This window comes from Homalodisca vitripennis, chromosome 3 (genome assembly GCF_021130785.1).
Source record: "Homalodisca vitripennis isolate AUS2020 chromosome 3, UT_GWSS_2.1, whole genome shotgun sequence".
In the NCBI taxonomy this organism is placed as follows: domain Eukaryota; kingdom Metazoa; phylum Arthropoda; class Insecta; order Hemiptera; family Cicadellidae; genus Homalodisca; species Homalodisca vitripennis.
In genome coordinates, this window is record NC_060209.1 from 58,359,576 (window position 1) to 58,384,443 (window position 24,868).

At 31.4% G+C, this 24,868-nt stretch overlaps 1 protein-coding gene across 3 annotated transcripts; it reads right to left on the bottom strand.

The window, feature by feature from the left end:
- Positions 1–1,966: 1,966 nt before the first annotated feature.
- LOC124356938 lies at positions 1,967–24,868 on the bottom strand. 3 transcript variants are annotated; one of them, XM_046808248.1, is made up of 5 exons: positions 24,723–24,868; positions 14,336–14,826; positions 10,990–11,188; positions 6,184–6,243; positions 1,967–2,260 (listed from the first exon to the last, which is right to left on the bottom strand). In XM_046808248.1, exons 2-5 carry the CDS (start codon positions 14,813–14,815, stop codon positions 2,058–2,060), a joined length of 942 nt encoding a protein of 313 aa, XP_046664204.1. In that variant the 5' UTR covers positions 14,816–14,826; positions 24,723–24,868; the 3' UTR covers positions 1,967–2,057. The 3 variants fall into 3 exon arrangements, with proteins under 3 accessions (XP_046664204.1, XP_046664205.1, XP_046664203.1); XM_046808249.1 differs by lacking the exon at positions 24,723–24,868 and adding an exon at positions 18,287–18,311 and having other exon boundaries at positions 11,098–11,188; XM_046808247.1 differs by lacking the exon at positions 24,723–24,868 and adding an exon at positions 18,287–18,311.

A 24,868-nucleotide genomic window follows, 5' to 3' on the forward strand; every position in this document is an offset into this window, starting at 1 on the left:
ACGCTACTAGAGGCCAATGTGTATCATCTTACAGGTGTCGGGTAGTGATGCAGCTATTTGGCATGTGATAACATGGGCATGGCAGTTGAACGCAAAGTGGGATCGTCCGTATTAACATGGGCATGACAGTCAAGGGGTTAATGAGCATCTTCAGTTAGTCAAATACTATAACAGTTTTCAATCCGGATTCCAGAACAGTTAGTGGTATTTGTGCTTGATTTGTATTGATTGCAATTTGGGTATTTTAGTTGTGTCGTCTGACAGTGTTTGGTGTGTTGAGGATTGGATTTTTGTAAATCTTTGTTTGCGACAAAGCTAAATATGTACTTTGGTATGTTCACATAGCTGACATGAAGGTAGATCTGACTCATAGAAAACACTTAAACACTATATTCATCTTACCCCCTTACATGTAATTTCAAAATTTGAAGTTATGTATAATTTACATTGTATTATAGCCATTATTTACTCATCTGCATTGTAATTAGTGTAACATAATGTCATTACAACGTACATTTTGTATTGGTAATATTGTATTGAAAATACAATTTCAAGCCAGACTTGACCATAATTTATTTGACATATTCTGTCTGAAACCGCGCACTAGTTGAAGTACCTTGCCAACTAGTCTGTGGTGAGACCATGCAACCAAATGTACAGACTAGGCATTAGGCTACGTCTCTTTATACTGCTATTCATTTCTAGCCATGACAAGGCAATTAAGTCAATGGTAGTCTCATTCTGTGTTATAACAAGATCACAGATATTTATTAGTTCACTGGAATATGGATCGCAGCACATTTAAGACAAACATGATATAAAATTACTATAGATATGGCACCTCACTATACGTGGTGAAAGCAGGTACCATACATGGCAGTAAAAAGAATAATCAAAATATCCTTTCAGCATCTAACATCTTCAATAGTCTTTTTAGGCGATTGAAATTAAGTTTATGAAGCTTAACTAATATTTCTTTGTTTAAACGTAATACAAATTATTATTATTTTAATAGTTTTGTTTTAAAGATCAGTAAGTTTTTATTCCAGACAAGACGTGTTTGTGTGTGCATGTATATGCACATAATACACACACATTAATCTTACTAAAATTACTTTTTACTCCTTATAACCAGTATGTGAGTATCACTATTAACTTGGGTAAAATGTCTGCTGTAGTTATTACATTTTCCGTGGCTTTTATCATCCCACTGTTTTCTTAATAAGAATACTTACTTCATGGTGTTGTAAGTAAAGACTTTGTTATTAAAAAATGTGTAGTTATTAAGAATTCAGGATATTTTGTAAGAATATCGGTCAGCCTAATTTGGTACCACTTCATTTTTATAATTTTAAGTGTATTTTGCTCATTACTGTGTGAAAAATTACCATTTAAATATGTTGGTTTGAAACAACTTTAAAATTGCAACCTTTCTGCTTAACTAAATCCGTTTCAAAGCTAGTAACGTTAATACATTTTTACCTAATGTTACAAGTGACCTCTTTTTTTACAAGTGAAAAACACAACTAATTCTCAACTTATAGTTGTCATAATCAACAAGTAACCATTGCTAGTTGTTAGTCATGTTTCTTCCAAAATATTGAAACTATGGAAAATTACATTAGTTTCAAAAAAGTAGGTGACTGTTTAAACCAACATATTTATATAAGCTGTGTACGCAATTTGCTATGGCTGTGAATAATGTACTACTTATTATTAACTTTACTTTTACCATTTTAGTGTGTGTGTTGTTATTATTTTATGGATGCTCTTTTGTATTAAAATAATACTTCAAGAAAACTATTTGTATTTTACCTTCTTGTAGCTATTAACAAATACACTGAAAAATTCATCGTAAGATTTAAAAATTGATACTAATACATCATATAATGCTATATTCAATTACTCAAGCTATATTAGAATGATGAAAATGGAAAATATTCTCATTAAATCACAAAATCACTCATTAAATTATAAAGTAGTTTATTACATGCCAATAAAAAGGAGCAATGCATATAACATAAATGAATTAATACAACTGATAAACAGCACTTTTATTAAGCAGATACAGCTTCAGGGTTCAGAGGTTCAGTCATCCACAGCTCCGGCTTATGAGTATCAACAACACGGTTAAAGTTGAGTTGAACTGAAGTTTCTAATGCTTGGATCACTGCAGAGTCTTTTCCATACAACTGATCGTGCTCCTCCTTGCGCTTCTGCCCCATTGGCTGCTTAGGACCTTGACGCTTGGATTCATTCTCTAAAATTAAAATGATTTTTATCTGTTTCTGTTAAAATATCCAATTTTTATACAGAATCAATGCATTCAACATCAAAGCACAAATCATGGTATTGTAGACTGGAAATTTCTAGACATTAACCAACTGAGTGCTATTTTCCTATATTACCCACTTAAAATGTAGGTCTGAGTTTTGTACATTTACAAGCTTTAGGGGGAAATGCTGTTGACCATTTGACAGATTATTAGTTTTTTTAGCAATAAACTGAAGAATACTATACATATTTTTTTATGGTTAAAAAATACAATATATTTTTAATATGTGTTTAAGCCTTGGAGTGCCACTGGCATTTTCCCAATTCATATGCATAAAATGCTGGGTTGTTTTTTTTTCATATTTGAAAGCTTTTGGGAAAATAGCTGTTGTAAAATAACTATCCAACAGATTTTCATTATTTTGTTGTTATTTTTTTCTAATTACATGAAGAATATGAGATATATTGTTACAAACAAAATTTGTTTTATAACATATACAAATTTCAGTTTTTACAAAAATTGTTTTTCTTTATGCCATGATAAAGGCCATAACATTTTTAATAAAACCCATTTATAATACATATACGACTCTATAATAAAAATTAAAATTTCATTATATGTATAAATAAAATGCTGCCCAGTACCGACATTTTATAAATTGTACTTCTTTTGTCAGAGTTTAGAAATTACATAGCCATAGTTTAGTTTTCACAATACATGAAATAAAACATCAAGATAACACAAATAAAATAGGATTAGTAATGTAGAGACAAATACTACATTTCTTTTGTATGGGTGTCAGCAACTTTGTAAAAACCAAAATAATCTTATTATATTTACACTGAAAAATCACGTTTTTCACTTGGACACAACTCAAATCACTACATTACTTTTATAAAGAAATATGGTAAAACACTGTATAAGTTACTATTTTATTTTTTATTTAGACAATAGATAATAATTCTTTATTTAAATCATTCATTGAGAACAGTAAATGTGTCACCAAAGCCACTAGTCACCAAGTCTTACTCCAGTTTTCAAATTCGTCCACTGTGTAAAAAGGGCGCTGTTGTAGCCATGCTATGATATTTCTTCTCGCAGTGGGTGTTTTTCACCTCTTCCGGCAGGATGTTGAGGAATTTTGCTCCTAGATGTTGGTTGTTTTTCATGGAGTGTGAGATGATGGATCGGAAGTACTATGCTGTTGGCTCTTCTAGTGTTATAATTGTGTATATCAGTTCCTCTCTGTAGGTTTTGCTTTTTAGCATGTAAGGCAGTTTCTAGGATGAAAAGGCTCACTACAGCTAATACCCTTAGTTCTTTAAAGGCTGTGCGGCATGATTCTCTGTGTCCAAGGCCAGCTAGAATGCGAACTGCCTTTTTTTTGCAGAACTAGAACCCACTTAGTGTTTGTTCTAGAAGAATTACCGCTATCCCATATCGGACATGTGCCTCAAACAGAGCAAAGTATGCCGCTTTTGTAGTGTCATCACTAGATATGAGTCTCACCCGTCGTAGCACATACAGAGCTGAGCTGAGTTTACAGCACAACTTGTCTAGGTGGTCAGACCAGGTAAGTTTATCATCTATCACTACTCCTAAGTATGTTACTTGTGACACTTGCATCACATCTGGCAGTGCTGCAACTTCCTCTCTTTTCTTCCCAATGATAAATTGTTGACGTTTTTCTCATTCAGTACCAGGCTGTTAGCATGTACTCCAATACTTGGAAATCGGCACATAAATAAGAATGGCTGTTACCCAACACAGTACTCGTCTGCGCTAGTTGTGACTGGAAGACAAAATCATCGCATAGATACGGTATTATCACAGCTCACTATTTTTGGACGAGTTTTCCTTATTAGGGACCAAAATAAACTTCCATTATAAGTTCCTAATACTTCCTTCTTCCATAATGAATCGACAAAAAATACTAAATGATTCATAGTTTCGATCGCCAAATCGCCTGCAAATAGGCCTTGAGGAGCGACCATTCAAGTAGGCCTACACGGAAGAATCACTTTTGAATAATAAGATGTTGTTCTTTTAGTTTTTGTTTTAATTGACTTTCATAATAACTTGTAAATTTGAAAATAAGTTAAAAAGTCTGTTCTTTTCAATACTGATATATATATATATATTGTCTCCGATAAGGAAAACTCGTCCAAAAATAGTAGCCTCCCAAACAACATACGTTTCACAGATCAAACCGTAGGGAAACAACATGAAATTTTTATTTTTCGATACTTTGAAACCTATTGAATATAGCTATCTGTTTATTTGACCAAAATAACCTTGTACTAAGTAAAATATTATCAAAATACAAAATGTCAAAATTAGTGACGCCGGCACTTTATGCACTTTTCGTACCATCAAAATTAGCTAGCGATGCTGCGGCACTCAAGGGGTTAATAAACCTTTCTTTGTATCTTGAGTTTAAATCTAAATTGTCCTCGTTTAATTTTTTTAAGAATATTTGAGCAATACCATGAGAAAGACATGAAATTCTAATTATATTTCATGTACAGTACATATTTTTCTAAATGAAAACAACATGAAACACAACTTATAAAAAACACTACCGAAAGTAATTTTTCATATCAAATGATGAGTGTTTGGAGAACACTTTAAAAAACCTCAGCATTTTCAAAGGATAAAATCAACGAAGTTTTAGCATACAAATAGTTAAAAACAATAATATGATACTGTCATAAAAAAATCAACACTTTGTTGTATAGAAATATAAACAAAATCTCATTGCTATGGAAACATCCAAATATCAATAACAATTATTAATTACACTAATAAATGTAAATTGTGCTCTGCTTTATGGTTTTTTCTTACATAAACACACAATTAATTATAGTACAAATTAAACAATAATACTCGCCAAAATGTGTATACACATATGATAAATATGTCGGCTAACAGTCCATAACATCATAGTTTATACAATGATTCTAAAGAACTAGTAGGAAGAAAAAGGGCACTAATCAATACATTAAAACATATCAAATACAGCTATATGGTTGCTGGGATATTTTAACTGTGTACTATATTAAATATTGTCTAGATACGAATCGCTGATACCAACAATTTACATGCTTTTTTACTGCATCTACTATCTCGATACCATGCCACTCAAAAGGATTATAACAATCAATCATTGATTTCAAAATCCATAAAATCAAATTTTTGCATTTGAATGTGAAACCTTTCCAAATAAGTAACTAATTTACCTAATTTTGTATACAAACAAACGACACAAAAATCAAGTTTGTGTGGTTTATTTGTATACTAAAAAATTAAACCACACACACACATATATATATATATATATATATATATATAAATCAACCCCTTACAACCTTATCCCTATTACAACCTTAATTTAAATGAGCTTTCATCGTGACTCTTGTTTTCTTTTATATTTTTTAACAAGCTCACTTTTTTATTATCTTTTTTATCATGATGGGAACATCCCAGATAAAAAAGCACACATTAAAGAACATTTGTATTGATGAGCAGTCAATTTGACTTTCACACAAACAGGATGATTTCAGAACTTTTGAAAATTCTAATTCAGGAATGCAAAGCTTCCCGAACTCAAGTGCCAAACTCAACTCAATGGCTAAACGGATTAAAATGGTAATAAACAATAAGAGTGGCCACACTAAGTAGTAAATTTGGTTTTGTAACCAATATTTTGATGTTTTATGAATAAAAACCCTTTTTTCAATGAAATTTGATTCCATTAATTTGCACAAGAGTATAACATTAAATTATTTCCTTTTACCAAGTCTATGAGAGATATTCACAGACCTATTCCAGTTCAATACAGAGAAATTTATAGTTTATGTTTGTATTATAGAAAACCTAGGCTAATATAATTACTATTTTTAACCTACCCTTGCGTTTTGTGTCACCATCATTGGATTTAGAATGCTCCCCTTCCTGATGTTTCTTTTCTGAAAGCAAAGGAAGGCTTTGAATAATGTAACTGCTTTAACAAAAAATTTAGAAAATACTACTTGATTAAGCTATCAATTCAAGTTTCAAATAATACCTTGTATGCTATCTTATGACTTCAGTTGAAACTATTTTAAGTACTCTGTGTTCTCACTAGACAGGAAACATTTCATTCAATATTTACAATTTCACTCAACATGCTTTTCATTTTCATTCAACTGCTTTTCGAATCCAAACAAATTACCTAAATCAGCTGATGAACATTTTAGGAAGTAATTATGACTGCTATTCATTACTGACCCTAGTTTGTGTGAAACATTTATGTGTCACAATAATTAGTTACATTTATTTATTAAAATTATTATGGTTCTAGTCAGCCGTATTCATTTGGTGCCAAATCAGTGCTGTATGTTGTATGGGCCATCAAATCAACCTTCCGGCTAGTTAAAAACTGAATTGTTTGAGCAGCAGTGTGAGAGCTTGCATTGTCATGATGAAGAATGATTTTCTTCTTCTTTGATGTTTTCCTGAATTTTGCCAATGACTTCTAGCAAACATATGGTTGTGTACCATTTAGAGTGGACCGTCTTATATTCCTCTACAGCTACTTTTGCCCCACGACCGGTAATGCCAAAGAAAAAGGCATGCATTTGCTTCAATGTGCTTCATTCATGAACAAATTTTGTTGGATTTGGCTCGTCTTGGAAGACTTACAGTTGATTGTATCAAATTAAACTTCCAAAATATAAAAATTATTTATAAATTTCTCTAGTTTCCGAAAATACATAATTTTATGGACTTATTTAATAATGTTTGTATTTTTATATTGATAAAACTTGCAACAGAGCATTTTTATGAAAATGTTTATTACCCTGGTAACATACTATATTACAATAATAGTTATTCCTTATTGACACAGTATTATATCACACCCAGTGTTAGCAATAACATATAATTTATCAATAACAAGTACGAATACAAAATTATGTGGCATAACTCATATTTATGAATCCGTAAAGCATAAATTTTCTTACACGTCAAACTTTATATCTTCAAAGTTAGAAACAATGTTCAAATCTTCTTCTCATTTGAAAAATAAAATTTTAACTAACTACAAAACACATTCTGTATTGTGAACACATATCCCTAATTGTTATAAAAGTATTTTCAAAAATGTAAAGTTATAAAGCTAGTTTCGGTTGGGGCACTGAGATCTTACACTAGGTCTAATCAGATTTTCCACCGCTGTCATGGTCTACTGGTTCACTTTCTCTCATATCACTATATTGATCTAAATAGTTCCTATCCATTTCATATGCATATAATGTTGGTAAACTTCAACATATAAAATAAATAAAACTTGCTAAAATACAAACTTGACACTCCTAATACATTGTCTACATAGATTACAAAACTTGGGTTATTTTGAAACAAAACACTAATTATTTGATTCACTACATCACTCCTGTGAAAGACAAATACTTTTCAAAACTTATACCATCTGAATAATAATAACTTAAAATAAAATGACATACTTGCAACAAGAAACATAAACAAAATAACTAACCATACGTAAATAACAGCAAAGAAATGACAAGAACGAAAATTAAATACAATATTCTTTTCCTCTCTGACTTGCATCAAAGAACGAAAAGTACCAAACTTCATATTAAATGATACATTTATTTATCCGCTATCGAATGCTACCATTACTTTTATTGAAAAGCGTTACAGTTACTTTATAAAGTGGCATTTACGCGACGATGTTCAACCATCGCTGCAGCGACGGTCACCGAGAGTGATAGACCGTTGGTGCAGCAATCATCACCAGTACCTGGGTTAACACACGTAATCTGACAACTAATTGGAAAGTGTGAGAATCAATTGTTGACAAACTAAACTGAGATGATGGGTCGGCCGACTTTTATAGTCCGACGGATCATTACATGTAAAGGAAGCTTAATGCAACATTGGGATAAAAATAACCAAGATAAAGTCACTCCGTAAACAATGCGGCAACATTATTATTTACCCACACATCATCGATCTTCATTCACAGTTTCACGGATTGATCACATAGCCTAAAATATGATGTTTGAGATTAATCAACTCCTGATTCAAGGAGTTGTCAAATTATTTCTTGATTCCACAACTTCTTAGAAATAAAAATTGTTTTTGAGATTTTTTGGGTATTACAGGGAGATTTTCAGCTTATTCCTGGTTTACCTGATTGTTGAAGATATTCTGTAACATTGCCACATAAAATCCACACCAAGCCAGTGAAACTCAGCCTATAACCAAATGAAGTTTTTTAGAAGGATTGTCAACAAATATGTCAATTTTAAACCTCGAACTGGTGGAGTCCTTTCCTGTACTGGCACCCTATTTTTAGCAGTTTGTAAGAATAATTACATTAAACTGTTATGTAACTCTCAAAATTCTTCATATATACAACTTATTATTTATCATTGTTTTCAAAATATTCCAAATAATAATAAATGATATTAATTACTATTTTCTTATTTTCATAAAAGATTTCTGTGTTTGAATGCACTAGATATGAATTTTTTAAATACTTTATAACTTTGCAATATCTTATCATATATGTCTGAAATATTTATAAAATACCCAAAATATACAACAGAAGCACGATTTAATCCTTACTCAAAATATATATACTTTTAGTGGCTTTACTTAAAAATGTTTACTTTTTTTAGCAATTTTTGAACTTTATCGCAAAATTCACCAAGAATGTATTTTCAGCCATTTGTTAAATAGGTTTACAATGCTTAAAATTCAACCTATATATGCCTTATTATATATTATTGTTTTCAGAATATTCCAAATAATAATAACAAACTATCTTTATTAACATTTTCATACTTTCAAAAACATTTCAGTGTTTAACCCTCCAACTGATAATAAGAAACTCCCAGAATACACTGGTTTTTTGTCTTTGCGCAGTATATTTTTCGGATTTTTTTTTTAATATGTGCTAAATATTAAGTGTTATATACCATTTTTTTAGAAATCAGAAAATTTTTAAATAATACAGATATGCACTTACTAGAGTATTAGGTTTTTATTTCTACATAAATTGAAAAATGTGTATTGTAAATTTTTTGTTTTCTAAGTTTCATTCCACGTAACTTTTACATGACTTGAGATAGTAAGATACTGTAAATGTACAAAATATACACAGTTTTGTAGTAAACAAAAAGATTATAACACATATACACTTATTTACAAGACAAAAAAGTTTTTTTGCTAAAAATGTAAAATATGTACTTTTTTGGTTTTACGCGTATCCATATTGGTGAATATTTCAGACAAGAGGAATAATATCAGATAATGAAGAATTGTTTTTCACTGTCACTATCAACTTTCACACCCAACTCACATTCCACGGTTTATAATCATTCAGTCTACCTGACAACAAATCTGACAAAGAGATATCATCATGCACTTTATTTTCCGATGTGTCACTTTCATCATCAGAAGTAATATTTTCATCATCATATAGTTCACGTATATAATTTGAATGACGAGGATCACCCATTTTACAACATAGCAATAAATTATAAAAAACTAGTCTACATAATAACCCAGCAACAGTAGTAACAAAGAACGTCAAGGCCGTGCAGCGCGTCAACAGTTGCATAGTCTGTCAGCTGTATGACGTGCAGCATTTGGATCGATATCAGCTGACAATGAGTAATATTACGAATATAAACTATATAAAATGAAATGGTTATTTATAAGTAGAGGATTCGACTAATACAAATTATGTCTTTATATCTTAAACGGTTTTCATGCAATAATAGTGTAAAGTTGACTGACTGCTCTTTCTTGAAAAGAATTTTTTATAACTCTACACTATCTCATCATGTATGTGTGAAAGGATTATATAAATTCCAAATCATAAAAAAGGAACACAATTTTATACTTACTAAATATATATATATATATATATATATATATATATATATGTATATTTTTAGCCCTTTTACTTTAAAATTTTTACTTTTTTAGTAATTTTTTAACTTAAGCGCAAATTTTACTAACATAGTATTTTCAGCATTTTTGTACAATAATTGTTTTATAACACTGAAATTCAACCTATACATGACATGTATCATTGTTTTCAGGAAAACTAAAGTAAGAACAATACTCGCTTATTATTGTTACTATAGTTTCTTTATTCACAAACAATGTAACATTGAACAAGCCTGATAAGGATGTCAGCTCCCAATTCAGCTAATAGTTCTCTCAAATCACTAGGTTTGTCCTTAAAATTAAGTGTGACTTCATCAGCCATATTACTAATAACCATAACAAAATATGAACTAAAAATAAATCAATTAGATAGACACCAAAACACAACGACAGCAGACGTAACTAATAAGACAGTCGGCTCGGTCAGCTGGTCACAGTCAAAACAGTTGCTTGCACAAGACATTTCTTCTAACCATACAAAAAGGAATAAAGTTTGATTTATTGAGTAATAATATACCTCAATCGATAGTTTGATTATTCTGCCATTGATTGATATTCGGTTTTAAACCGAAACATCCAAAATACGCAAATAATAACTGATTTCCGAAATGTCTGCTTACTGCCGTATATACGTCAGTGCCAGTACGTGAGCGATCTAACTGCGATATAAACGGCAGTTGCCAGCAATTTAAATATAATTTTCCTTTACTTGATTTTGAATCAAAGATCTTCACAAAAAGTATACATACTCAAACTAAGTTTGTGGCGGATGTTCTCCTCTAAAAAATTCATCATATCCTCTGTAACATTGCATACAATTTCAGATTCCGAAGCAGCGGTGTGCTCATCTGTTTTACCTTGTTTCTTGGGAGTGGTACTGGCTTTAGCACGTTCAGTCTGTCTGCCAGGGATCTCTGGCAGTCGCATTGTTGGAGTTAATCCACGCTCCTGTACATACAACACAATATATTAAAGAGCTTGCTTTTCTCAAGCTGAAAAAAACAGCTTTTTACCTTCTCTACATTATGGTGATCTACAAAATGTAGGCACAATTATAAATATACATTTTTTAAATTCCTATCAATAATAATTGTGGTATTTTGTACATGAGTAACTTTAAAATCCTGTTAAATTGCACATGTCTTTTCAACGCTACGTTGCTAATTTATACTCCTCTGAAGGGGTGGAACTGAATTTACAGATTTCTGTACTAGGCTATCTGTAAATAACTGATCTTTTGTAAACTGTTACAGTACAGGTTTTTAGAATTCAGCAAAAGACTCCCAAATCCTTATACTAATAATTTATTAAGACATAATTGTTTAAAAAATTTAATTTAACCCTTTTAGGACCAGACCAAAATTTGACATGTGCAAAGAAAATTTTTGCGTTTTTCTGGCCTTGCTCCAAGTACTGTGCACATTAAAAATGTGCGATTTTTCAAGCGTTTGAGAGAAAAATCATATCTTCAGAACTAATTACTGTACAGATTTGTTTTTAGGCTTAAAATGTTTATAATTAAATTGTTCATTGTGAAAAAATAAATTTAAGTCATTATATAGCAAAAAACAATTTGATTTATCTGTTTATCAAATAAAAAAAAGAAAAAAAAAAAGAAAAAAAATTGAGTTTGATCTTCAATAACTACCAAAAATAAGAATAAAATATCCGTGGGAAATGGTATTTATTAGTTCTACATATAATTCTCTATAACTGTACAAAATTTTAAAGCCCTGGAATAAAAAATAAAAAAGTTTGTAAATGAATTAAATTTTTCTGTAACACTGGTTAATAACACACTTTTCAGCATTAGCCTAACATACAAAACCTTATAGGCTACTAAGGATATTATTCGGTACTTTGGGATTATACCGACCACACCAGTATGAAGAACACAAAAATATACATTTATAGAAACAAACATGATAGAACGAAAAAACAACTCTTTAATTACAAAATTACAAACTTACAACGATTATCAATAATTGTTAATGGGGTCAGATTCCGTTATATGCCCCCAACGCTTAAAATTTTTTCAACTTAGAACGTTATAAAACGATGTAGTTGAGTAACAGAACTAACATTCCATCAATCAACAAGCGTTTCCAGGTATTGTGATCGGTATTGTTGTCGCTGTTATCTTATCTTTCTCGAGAATCCCGATTACGGCGGCAGGCCGCGCGGCATCACATGATTATTTAAGTTTTTTGTACGGTACATAAAAACAAGTTGTGTGTGTTTTTTTCAATAAAGAGTTTAGTTTTTGTGTTTGAAGAAATGTAGGGGTAAAACACGGAAGTACAACAAAGCGACGCACCAGCTGAACGGGCGGCGAGACTGCAATCACGTTATCTACTAGACCGTTCGACTTTGACCTCTGTCTGAGGATGGGGAGGGGTTTGCGATAAGATAATTCCTGTTTTATATTGACGAAATTTGTTCTACGCTAATCTAGTAATCAATAGAAGCAAAATATCAAATAACGATTCATGTCTGGGTGTGGTAGGTATAATCCCAAAGTACCCTGACAACATTACGATGCAACATGGCCGTAAAATATTTTTTTGACCAAGCTGATGATTCCAAAGACGTTTAAAATTTGATATCATAGTTATAAACATACAGGGAATAGAAAAATAGTATATTTATTCCATATAGAAGATTAAAATATCTCTTAAAAAATATGAAAAGTCCGCCGGCGATAAACCAGACGGCTGGTCCTTTTCGCATAGTACGCCGCCGGCGATAAATCAGACGGTTGGTCCTTAACCCTTTTAAACCCCTACGTCCGTACTATACGGACGTCGTAAAAATGGCGTCAACTCCCGACGTCCGTATAGTGCGGACGTGCACTTTTTATTACTTTACTGGCCACCTATTTCACCAAATGCTTTGAAATTTCACAGACTTGTGCACAAAGATATTTTGCATCGAAATATTATATTAGTTTGTAATGGTTTCACTTCGTATTTTGTCAGTCTGTGACTGAGCAATTGCAGTTCGTCTCGACTGACTGCTCACGCTTGTTGCAGACAGCTGTATATCACGTGGTTGTGAATATTCCGTTTTCTTCACAGTTTTAGGTTAAAGCAGTGTAAAGTACGGCAGTTAAAGTTTAGTTTATTATTTGTTTGATTTCAAAATGAGTAAAAGACATCGTTCAAAGTCTCCCGTAAGTGAAAATACACTAATTAGTAACCTAGTTGCAAATGGTGTGGATATGATTAGTGACGACGATTTTAGTGATCATTTTGTAGTAATGTTAATATTGTTTTAAAACTTTTTTTAAATTTATATTATCAACAGTTTTAGTTATTTTGTCAGAAATAACTTTGGTTTTATGTTTATTTTAAGTACTGTGAATTTCAAAGGTCTTGTTACATTGCCTTGCCCAGAAATGGCAAAAAGAAAAATTTACACGGCTTTACAAAAATTGATGTTACTCCACTTGTAAATAAGGTAGGCCTATAATTTTTCTTTCCTTTTATTAAGGATTAAATATATCATAAATTAAATGGGTATTTTTATGTCAAATATTTTTTTATCTATATGGTTTCCATGATCAAACTTGAAATTTTTCATTTTTATTTATTTTTTATATATGTATATGTATGTAAAAAAATTACTTTCAAAATAATAATTTTTATTTGTATATTTCTGTAAGCTACATGTATAAAGAAGTAAAACAAAAAAAGAATTACCTAAATATCTTAAAAAATAACTGAGTTATGAATTTTTTACAAAACCCTTACATTTTGTCTGAAAATGGCTTGGGATTCCTGGCACCTCACTTGATTTAATGGCCGGGGTTAAAATGGTTTAAAGGGTTAATACTGTACAGGTTAACAGAAAAATAACCTATTTGAGGTGACTTCATTGTACAAAAACAATACTGTGAAAACTATCAATTGCACATTCCCACTGAATTTTTCAGCAAAGTTTTATGTTTGATTACTTAATCATTTAAAATTATAAATTTTGAAGTAATATGCTAAATAATACTTTTAATAATACAATTTTTTATGTAAAATATGCCAACTAGGAAGTCTGGGTCATACCTCTCAATTTTTAATACTAGAACAAAATCAAACTTACGGCAGCAAATACACAGTTTTCTTCAATTAATGAATGAATTTGTTCAAAGAGCATTTGGTTCTCAAACTCCAAAGCCATACATCTTGAGCGATAATAAGCAAGTTTATGCTTTTCTTGCCATGACTTGCACTCGTGGAAGTAAGTATCCCAGTGCCATGAAGGACCAGCATGTTGGGGCTCAACGAAATCCGGCATGTCCCTCATGTCAAAATACGGTTCACGGTAGCGGTTATGTTGACCGGGACTCATTGAGGGTGCAAACCGTTTGTGAGCTGGTGCAGAAGGCTCCTTGAAAAGCTGAGTGTCTACATTAATCTCAGATCTGCCAGGACCGCTGGCACTTCCACCCCTTCTTCTAGGCCATTTCTTCTTGCGCTTCGCTCCAGTCTGCTCTTCACTGAAGCTATTCGAATTCCTCCTGGAGTCAGACTGGTAATTGGCGTATTGTGAATAAGAATCTCTTTTATCGTAGTAGCTCATTTTACTGTATTCTGTAACAAAAAAAATACAATTTGAGTCACTTATATTTATAAGCTAGAACACTGTGTAATACAAATTGAACAAATTAATTCATAGCAGAAAAATTGCCTAGGGATGACAAGACGTCTGTGACATTGTCTTCTCTTACCTGGTGTTGTTGTACCATATGTACCAATTCAGAAAGCGAGGTGAATAAATATGATAGTAATGACTATTGAAAAATTTCTAATCTGCAAACTTGGTTTTAATACGAATAAAATAAAATGCAAAAATTTCATTACTTTTTATAGTGTTATTTTCTTCATAATCTTTATTTTTTAAACACAAATTTTAGTACAAATCAATTTTAGTACACATCAATTTTAGTTCTCAATAGGACAAGAAAAATATATCGCTTAGTCTTTCCATTTTCTATTAAATAGAATCATTTGAAGCTGCAACATTTATGAAATTAATTCAGCTTGAGCTGAGCTAAACAAGACTAAAAATATTGACTAGTTGCCCAAAATGGCTTGAAATTATTTTTGCTATAAGCTCCTGTATATATTTTCTTCACTCAAAAACAAACATGGTACCATCAATACAATTTCGTTCATGCTTCCTGGAAGGTTATTAATTTTTATTAGTAAAGGCCTCGGTTAACCCAGCAGCTCGGATAATTGGACTTCTACTTTATTGCTAAAGTAGTGAAGTGACAACTAAATTTCATCTATCTATCATTTTTCATGTTGCTAGATATAGAATAAGGAAATATGATTATAGAGCATTTTTATGTTTAACTTTACAATTTTTACCTGAAAATACTATTTTATGTAATTATGCCTAATTTATAAGTTAAAAAATAACTATTACTTGGCTTAACAATAAAAACTTGTAGGTTTTTGTTCATATAAAAACTTAAGCTTTTTAGTGAAGAGGCTTCCATCTCGTACTTCAAGCACGCTAATTGGATTTAAGTGTTCCATCCAGTTATTGAATATCTGTACATCTAGACTTAGTTGATTTAATTTCCAATTGATAAATACTTAGGCCACCTTCTTTGAAACACAGGCTGTGAAAATTCAGTTCATTTATTTAACTGTAGATAAATAAAAAATAATGACTAACATCTGCAGAAAATAAAATAAATCTAATATCAAAAGTTTTCTTGTGATAGGTATAGTATGCCATGGGAAACAAAAATGTTAAAATAATGCTGCTCAAGCCCCAGTAAACTTGTCCGAAAAAAACCGGTCAGAGTACGGGCCTGGTATCAAATGTAAAAGCCACAAGGTAATCGTTATAACCCATATAACTAAAAAAAATGCTCAATAAGGGAAAAAATTCCTCTTGGTTAGGGTGGTAAAACCTCAGGTATGACAGCTGGCTTTTAGGGAGAGCATTTAGCTCTTGGGTAGGGTGGTAGGAAAAATGTGGTTAATTTTTAAATAGGGCAGTAGGCACTCAGGTACAATCAATGGTCAACTTTTGAGTAGTGTTATAGGCCCTTAGGTAGTGCAGTATGCCCTCAAGAAAGGTGAAAAGTCCTTGGATAGTATATATCTCGTGCATGCACGTGTCAGTCAGAGGTAATTCTGAACAATTCTTGGGTCAACTTTAATTTCTTTTACATTTTGGTGTGGCAACCTTAGAAAATAAAAACATGAAAATTAAATTATGGAAAACCATTGTAGACCTTGCCAAGTGATAAGAAGGTTCAGAGCCCATGGATGCATTATCACTGGTGTACAGGACTCAATTAAATCAGTCCTTTGTGTAATAGCAAGTCTATAGTTCATCATATCATCGATAGGTAAAAGTGTAAAATTTATTCTTACTTTATTTTAGTTTATTTAATTGATGTAACAACAATTTAGGTACATCACACCACCCCATACTACTGACAGAAAAAGAAAATCACCCGAGATAGTACCTAAAAATCAAGCTTAGATCATGTAAGCGTCTCAACCCATCCAGGTTGAATGAGAATATCCATTGCATATGGAAAATAAAAATCTTGTGACTTGGCAACATTAACAATGCCTTTCTGACACTTAATTCTTATACGCCAAATAGACTATTTGTAGCCCGCAAAGTACATTGTCCATGTAAACAATGTGGGATATTGTCCTTACTAGTATTGCTGAAAAAGAGCAGGCTATCTGTGGCCAGCTTTTTGTTTTCATGACAATTGAGTCAAACAAAACATTGTAAAATCATGATTATCTCAGCTAATTTATATTACATAAGTTTATGGGGTCATACTGGTAACATATAGTTTATAGATACCCATTTATTTTTGCAAAAATTGTTCAGAATTTCTCCTATTGTGTGTACTAATGTAGAAAAAGAAAAATGTTTGTGAGGAAACATGAAATAAGTATGTTGTGGCAGGAAATAAGGAAGTTATGGTGGTTGTCTCAGGTACACTGGTTGGCTCTCGGGTAGATAGTTTTGTTGATATTGTTATTCACTTCCGTTTAGCGTCTTATACACCAATACAGACACACTAAGCCACTGCACCACAAGGTATCTGCTGCAATCAACATGTTACATTAAGCACAATACATTAGGAAAAGTATCAAAAAGTGCAAAGTGGAAATTGGAAACATTTACCTAAGAACTGTACATACATTTTTAAGTAGTTTTGTCAAAACAAATTAAATAACAATTTTAAATAAGAATAAAATATTTTTAGAAACCTCTACACCATATATGCTTCCAAAGGCCTAATTTTTGGCAAAAAGTAGCCTAAATATTAACGAAAAATAAAGCCTCATCAATATTCTCGTACTTTGGTACATACTATCAGTACCAGGTACAGAGGCCTATTATTAGAACAATTTTTGTTACCGAGGACCTACAAACACTACATTATTATTAGAAAGAACACTTTATTTGAGTTAACTGTGAAAATTGCATGTCATTATGACTATTAGTTTTTTTTGTTTTCTGTCTACCGAAAAGAAGTGATGTAGGCGCGAAGGCGGCCACTCTGTTCCTATCTACTATTTGTTATAGACTATATAGGCATGCATATGTATTAGAAATATAAAAAGTTAAAAGTCAACATTTACAAGTGCTCAAGTGATCTGATGTCGGAAATGTTGGACGATCTGGGATGTTACCTGAGGTTGGGATACCCAAATTACCCACTTTGTACCCAAATTCAAGCTCAGATGATGTGAGGGTCGTAACCTAATTAGAATCTGCATATACGATATAATGTAAAAACAAGAAGTAGATAGGGATCGAGTGGGCCATTATCTCTCCCACACATTACTTACTTTTGGGAAGTAGAAAACAAGAACTGATCATCATAAGGATATGTAATTTGAACAATACATCAAATAAAGTCAGTTATTTATAATACTGTAATTGAAAGTCCCTGGTAATAAATCTTTTGTCAAAAATAATGGCCTGCAGATAATACCAAAGTACCAATATTCTTTTAGAATACACCAAAAATAGAACTTGTCAGGAGCAACTTACCACAATTCATATGGGTGAGATAAAATGAATATGATATTCCGTATTAGGTATAGTATTAAATTCGGATAAGATTTCCAATAAACAAACATTCTCCTACCTGAATAAAGTAAAATAGATTGAATATATTAAGAGCAGAGTATGATATGTAAGCATGGTTTTTATATTGCCTAGTATTATCATCGATATTTCATACATCAAATAACAGAACTATCACTCGATATCAAAATATCTAAAGTACTAAATAAAAGTCATATGTTTGAAATTAAAATAATTAATTCAATGTACTGTAGGCTACCTTATACAATGATACAACCTCATCCATAAAGTCCGAAGTCACGGCAAGATGGCGGAGGATGATGTAGATGAAATTTGTCCGTGCTGTGATAAGTTAGTAAATGAAGGTGATAAAGGGCTTCAATGTGAAGCTTTTCTGTAATAAATGGCATCATAGCCATTGCGTTGAAATTTCCAATGATGAATATGCTAATATTGAGCAATTAGGCTCTAAAGTAAAGTGGTATTGTGAACCTTGTAGTCGTCAGAAGTTGCAACGAATGTTAGCTAAGGTAGGCCTATCTGAATGTGATGATTTTATTGGACTAAATAATACAGTAAAGAAGTTAATTGAGTTGACTCAAAATGTTACAAAGGATAATATTGATGTAACTGAGAAACTCATTAAAATGGAAAATGAAAATGTGAGGTTAAGTAATGACTTTGGCAGTCTTCAAAAATCAAGTAAAAGCTGAGCTTTTCGAAGTTGAATTTAGAAAATAAGTTAGTAAGCTCAGGTGAGCAAATTATTACTAAGGTCTTACCCGTTAATGTGACTACTAATAGCTCTCTAGTACAACAGGCAAGAAGGCCTATTCCAGATAACCAAAGTAACTCACCTAATGGTCAACTAGATCATGTTAAAGATAAGCCTAAGCCTCCCAGTCATAGTGAACGAGTATTTACTAATTCTAATAAGGAATGGACTCAAGTGAACTATAGTAGAGGTAAGCCTAGGCAAAGAGGATCATGGCTTAGGCGAGGTCAATCTAATTCAAGATCTTATTACAATGATCAGGTAAGGGAATCCAATCCTAACAACAATCATAGAACTAGGTCCTAGTTTAGACAATAAGTTAACTGATGTTGATTCTAATTCTAGTCCACAACCTGTATCTGAAAGACCTAAGTATAGTGAAGTTGTCAGAACAACTAAAGTATTGCATGGTACTAAGGAAGTAAATGTTGATGCTGGGTTAAAACCTGCCAAAAAGATGTTTTGGATGTTTCTGTCTGGACTTGACCCTGGGGTTGTAGAACATGAAGTAGTAGCCTATCTCAAGAACATAGGCCTAGATGAATCTGGTCAATATAAATGTGAAAAGTTGAATACTAGATATAACTCATACAGTTCTTTTAAAATTGGAGTGCCTTTGGAGATGGGGGAAGAAATTAATGCATCCAAATTTGTGGCCCAAGGGATGTATTGTAGCTAAGTATAGGGCACCCCGATACAAGAAGCAAGAAAATGGTGTAGATAATGATCATTTTTTAAACATAAGCAGGCAAGTCACGACAGCCTCTTAGTGAAAACACCAGATGACTCAGTGCCAGTTTACTACAGCACATTGGAATGTGCAGGGAATTATAGGGAAAACTGATGAACTTATAAGCTTATGTGTAACTCACAATATTGATATTATTGGGATATGCGAGCACTGGGGTCGTCAACTATAATCTTAGTGATATTAACCTTCCTGGCTACAAACTTGCCAGTGTATTTCAAAGGCCTTGCGGCTCAAGAGGAGGAACAGCTATTTTTACCAAAGCAACAATAGAAGTTGATGACCTAGCCTATCTTGTGGAACTGTCGATTCCGTCAATATGTGAAGTGGCCGCAATATTTGTAAAACATGTAAATTTATTCTTCATTGAGATATATCGTGTTCCTGATGATAATAATTTTAACCATTTTGTTGAATGTTTATTTAATATTTTGTGTACTGTAGTTTGATAAAAATAAAGTGAATGCGTCAATAATGTTAGGTTTTGATGCCAATGTGGATTTTAATGGTCGATAGTGTTAAGCGATGTATTTTTGTCAATTTGCTGATGAGCTTTAATTTAAATTATACAGTGTGTGAAATAACTAGGCCTAATGTATTAAATTTTGGTAATGGTCTTGTATCGATAATATAGCAACTTCTGTGCACTTGACAGAATAAATTCAGCTTGGGTGGAACCAATGTTGGGTATCTGATCATAATGCTGTGGTTGTGAAAGCTGATCTTACTTTTAATAAATAAATGGATCTCTAAATAAAACTGATTATTGTTATGTAGATAAAAAAATTGTAAGGCCTATTAATGACATTAATGTATTGTATTTCACTAGTCTGTTGAGCAAAGTGAATTGGCTGTGTGTATAGTCTTAGTTCTGTAAATGAGAAGTTTGAATATTTTTTTGAAAAGTTTTTTTTGGAAATTGTTAACTTAGCTATCCCTATTAAAGTAGTAAGTAATAAATCATGGAATAAATGTAAGCCTCAGTGGTATAGCAATGAACTTTTAAGTCTGAAGGAGCGTTGTATTGCGTCTTACAATAACTTTAAAATGTTTGGTCTGGTATCTGATAAAAAATACATATCTGGGTCTTAAAAAAAGTTACAAAGACAAAGTTAGGTTTAGCTAAGCTTGCCTACAACTGTGAAAGAGTGATGGAGGCTAATAGTAAACCTAAAGTTATTTGGTCTATTTATTAAGGAAAATCTAAATAATAATGATTTACCACCTGTAAATAAGGAGTTCTCAAAATTGTCCTCTGAGAATTTTAATATTTCTTTTGTAAATAATGTGATATCTCTTGTTAATAATGTTTCCTATGTCCAATAATGATGTGCAATATTATTTAGATAAAATAAGTAGGCCTCCTGCCACCTCTATGTTTAATGTTAAAAATGTCTTAGTAGAACAGTTTACAGTGCAATTTTTACTTTGAGTAATAGTAAAAGCTTAGATGTTTATGGTCTTAATTCAGATGTTTTAAAAATAGCTGCACCATATATTGTGGAAGTTTTTAGCCTACCTGTTTAATTTTATGTATTGACAACAGTGTTTTTCCTCAGTGTTTAAAGTATGCCAAAGTTGTGCCTTTGTACAAAAAAGGAAAAAAATCTGATTATGATAATTACCGTCCTGTCTCCATTATTTACTATTGTATCAAAAGTTTTTGAGGTGATGTTAAATAGACAAGTAGTTGAATATTTTGAGAGTAATTGTTTATTTCTTGATAATCAATATGGTTTTAGGACCAACAAAAGTACAATTTCTGCCATCACTGATTTTATGAAAAAATGTATTTATAGTCTAGATGATAAAAATAATGTCTTAGGCAGATTTTACGATATGTCAAAGGCTTTTTGACACTATTTCACATTGTGTACTGGTAGATAAGCTAGAATATTACGGTTTTTGATGTAAGAGCAGTTAAACTTTTTAGATCCTATTTATCTGATAGGCTTCAAACTGTGTATTGTAAAGGCAAAATTTTCTTCTTATCTACCTGTGATGACAGGTGTACCGCAAGGTTCAATTCTAGGGTCCACAATGTTTATAATCTATGTTAATGACCTATTCCGCTGCAATTATAAACAATCTTGTAACTACTTTTATGTACGCCGATGATTTGGCCCTTCAGATCTCTTGTTGTAACCATAATCTAGTCAATAGTCTTTCCGATGAATGTAATTTAGTCATTGAAGATTGGACTTCAGCTAACATACTTTGTTTGAATAGAGATAAAACTCAAAATCTGAATTTTTAGTTTAAGTAACTGTCAAAATGTGCAAAATGTAAAGTTTTTAGGTGTTATTGTCCAGTCTAATTTAAAATGGTATGCTCATGTTGATTTTTTGTGTAGTAAAGTTTCTAAATATTTATGCTTATTTTAGGAGGTTAAAACTTATTGTGAATCTACAAGTATTATTATTAGTTTATTTTTCTCATATTCAGAGCCACTTTGTCTTAGCTACAGTTGTGTGGGAAATGATAGTCACGCCAACAAGTTATTGATTTTACAAAAAAGGGCAATAAGGGTTATATGTAACGTTCGTGTGAAAACACATTGTAAACCTTTATTTAGAAAATTAAGAATACTTACTGTACCTTCTTTTTATTTATACTGCAGTGTTTAATGTATGTAAAAATGTATTCCCATAGTCTGCTTACAACAAATAGTCATGTTCATGAGCATAACACAAGATACAATAGCCATTTCAAAGTCAGAATTAGTCAATGTAATTTCCAAAGAACAATCAATAGCCCTTTTGAAATAGAATCAAGTTGTTTAATTTACTACCTGAGCGCTTGAAAAGTTTATCTGTTTCATGTTTTAAAAGAGAGATTAAATCCTTTTTATTAGATATTAGTATTTACCTCTGTAAATGAATTCATTGATCACTGTAAGCCCTTAAAATAGTCTAAATTAATGTACATGAATATCTTACTTAAGTAAAAGCTTTGCAATGTATTGTATTGTGACGATGTCATACATTTCTGTATAATGTGTTGTGGCAATAAAGCATTGTTGATTTGATTTGATTTTGATATTTGAAAATAATACAGGAACTGTTACCATCAAATAAACAGCTAGGATAGGTAATAAGTCTTGCTTTGATGAAATCACTTACCAAATTTTTGTACAAGCTAAAAATGTGTTATGTTGGTACAGATGACTTAGTTAATTGCTCAAATAAATTAATCCTTATCGGTTGATTATATTGATGGGTGTAATTATACAACAGAGTTTGTTTATATCGATAGAAAAACATGGGTCCACTTATCATACTGTACCCTATTGTAACATAATAGGCTGATGGCAAATTTGGATAAAATAAGATAAGTAGACCTGGTTTTTATATTGATATTAATAAAAGATATTGCACAATTATACCCATCAATATGATCAGCTGATAATAATTAATTTACCAACGTAAACTATTTTAATATTGTAAACATTATAGCCTATTTTCATAAAAGACTATTTATTTAAAAATTAGGGTAGGGTACGATAAGTGAACCTGGCTTTTTTATATCGAAGAATGTAGGCTAATCATTGATACCTAATATTCGCATCTCAAATCCTAGACTATCAATCAATATAAAAGTATCTATAGTCCTCAATAACAATCATATGTTTTAAATTTAAATATGAATTTAATATTTACAGTGACCAAACAAATTATTATAACCAAAATTATGAAAACTGAAGACGACCATATTTGCTCCTCTCACAGTTACAGTTGTTTCTTTCTTACAAGTTTCACATAATGGGTTTTTCAGTACAAGTCCAAAATGTTGAAGCAACTAAAACATGTCTTATCATCTTTCAAAGCAATGTCGTGTAGTTCTCTAAAATTGACTGCCATTTTTAATAATAAATGTTACTTGTATGTAAAATTGAAATATTACTGTATGTGTATTATTTGAAAGTGTTTACAGTGTTGATATAGGTTTTTTAAGTTAATTATTCAAAATAATTAATCAGTAGGCTATCTATTGATTAAGTAATATCGTTTGCCAATTTCAATATAAAAAACCGGATCCGCATATCGTAGGCCTACCCTACCCAAAAATTATTCCTTAACTTTTGAGAACTGGCCACAATACCATTAAGATACAATAACCTCTTTTTTGTGGTTTTGACTTGTCTGTTTTGTTATGATCTCTTATTACTTAAGATTATTCCTATTACCTACTCTAACTGTTTGATGGTTTTTGTTCATTTTCTCTTTATAGTACTGTGACATAGTATAGCCTATATATATTAAATTAATTTCAAACCTATGACTTATTTAGTATATTAGATACATTGATATCAACTGGTAGTTCTATTATTCGACATATGAAGTATCTAATACTAAGCAATATAAAATTGGAATCCACTTACTGTACTCTGCCCACATTTTTTTAACAGAGAAATTATCTATCTATGGAAGCATCTTAGCCCAAACTGATAATAAAACAATGCCTAAATGAAAATAATTTTATATAGAGAAATAATTAGTAGGCTATAAAACTGCCAAATCAAAGATGCAATCAATACATTATTGGCCTCGCCTAGAGCATTCATTTATAAAACATCAGTGGGTAGACTATACTGATTTCCTAATAATTTGTCATTTCATAATACAATATTAATAAATTAAATAGAATCAGTTGGGTACTTAACACACTAGAGGTTTTATATAAATATATATATAATACAGGACAATCCTGAAGTAAAATGAGAGCTCTCCAACGAATACAAACTCCAAAATATCTAACAACTTCCATACTATGCTTTTGTTTCTTGAAGTAATGATCACTTAAAAACTTTTAATAAATTCACACAATATTTACTAAGACTCTTAAATAACAACAATTAACATTTTAAGCTTACTTACAACAATTATTCATGTAATTCTTTAGCGCCACAATTCAGCCGTACATCAGAATCAGATCGCTTTTTTCTTCAAACTGAAAAGATAGATTCGGCACCGCACCGGCTTCTTGGATTTGAGTAAAGAGACCATAGAGCAAAGAAGAGGGT

Coding starts and splice junctions, on each gene's coding strand:
- LOC124356938 (XM_046808247.1), bottom strand. Junction 11,189..14,335: donor AAAACTGTGTATTTGCTGCC/GTAAGTTTGATT, acceptor TTGTATGTACAG/GAGCGTGGATTAACTCCAAC. Junction 6,244..10,989: donor CCGCCACAAACTTAGTTTGA/GTATGTATACTT, acceptor CTTTGCTTTCAG/AAAAGAAACATCAGGAAGGG.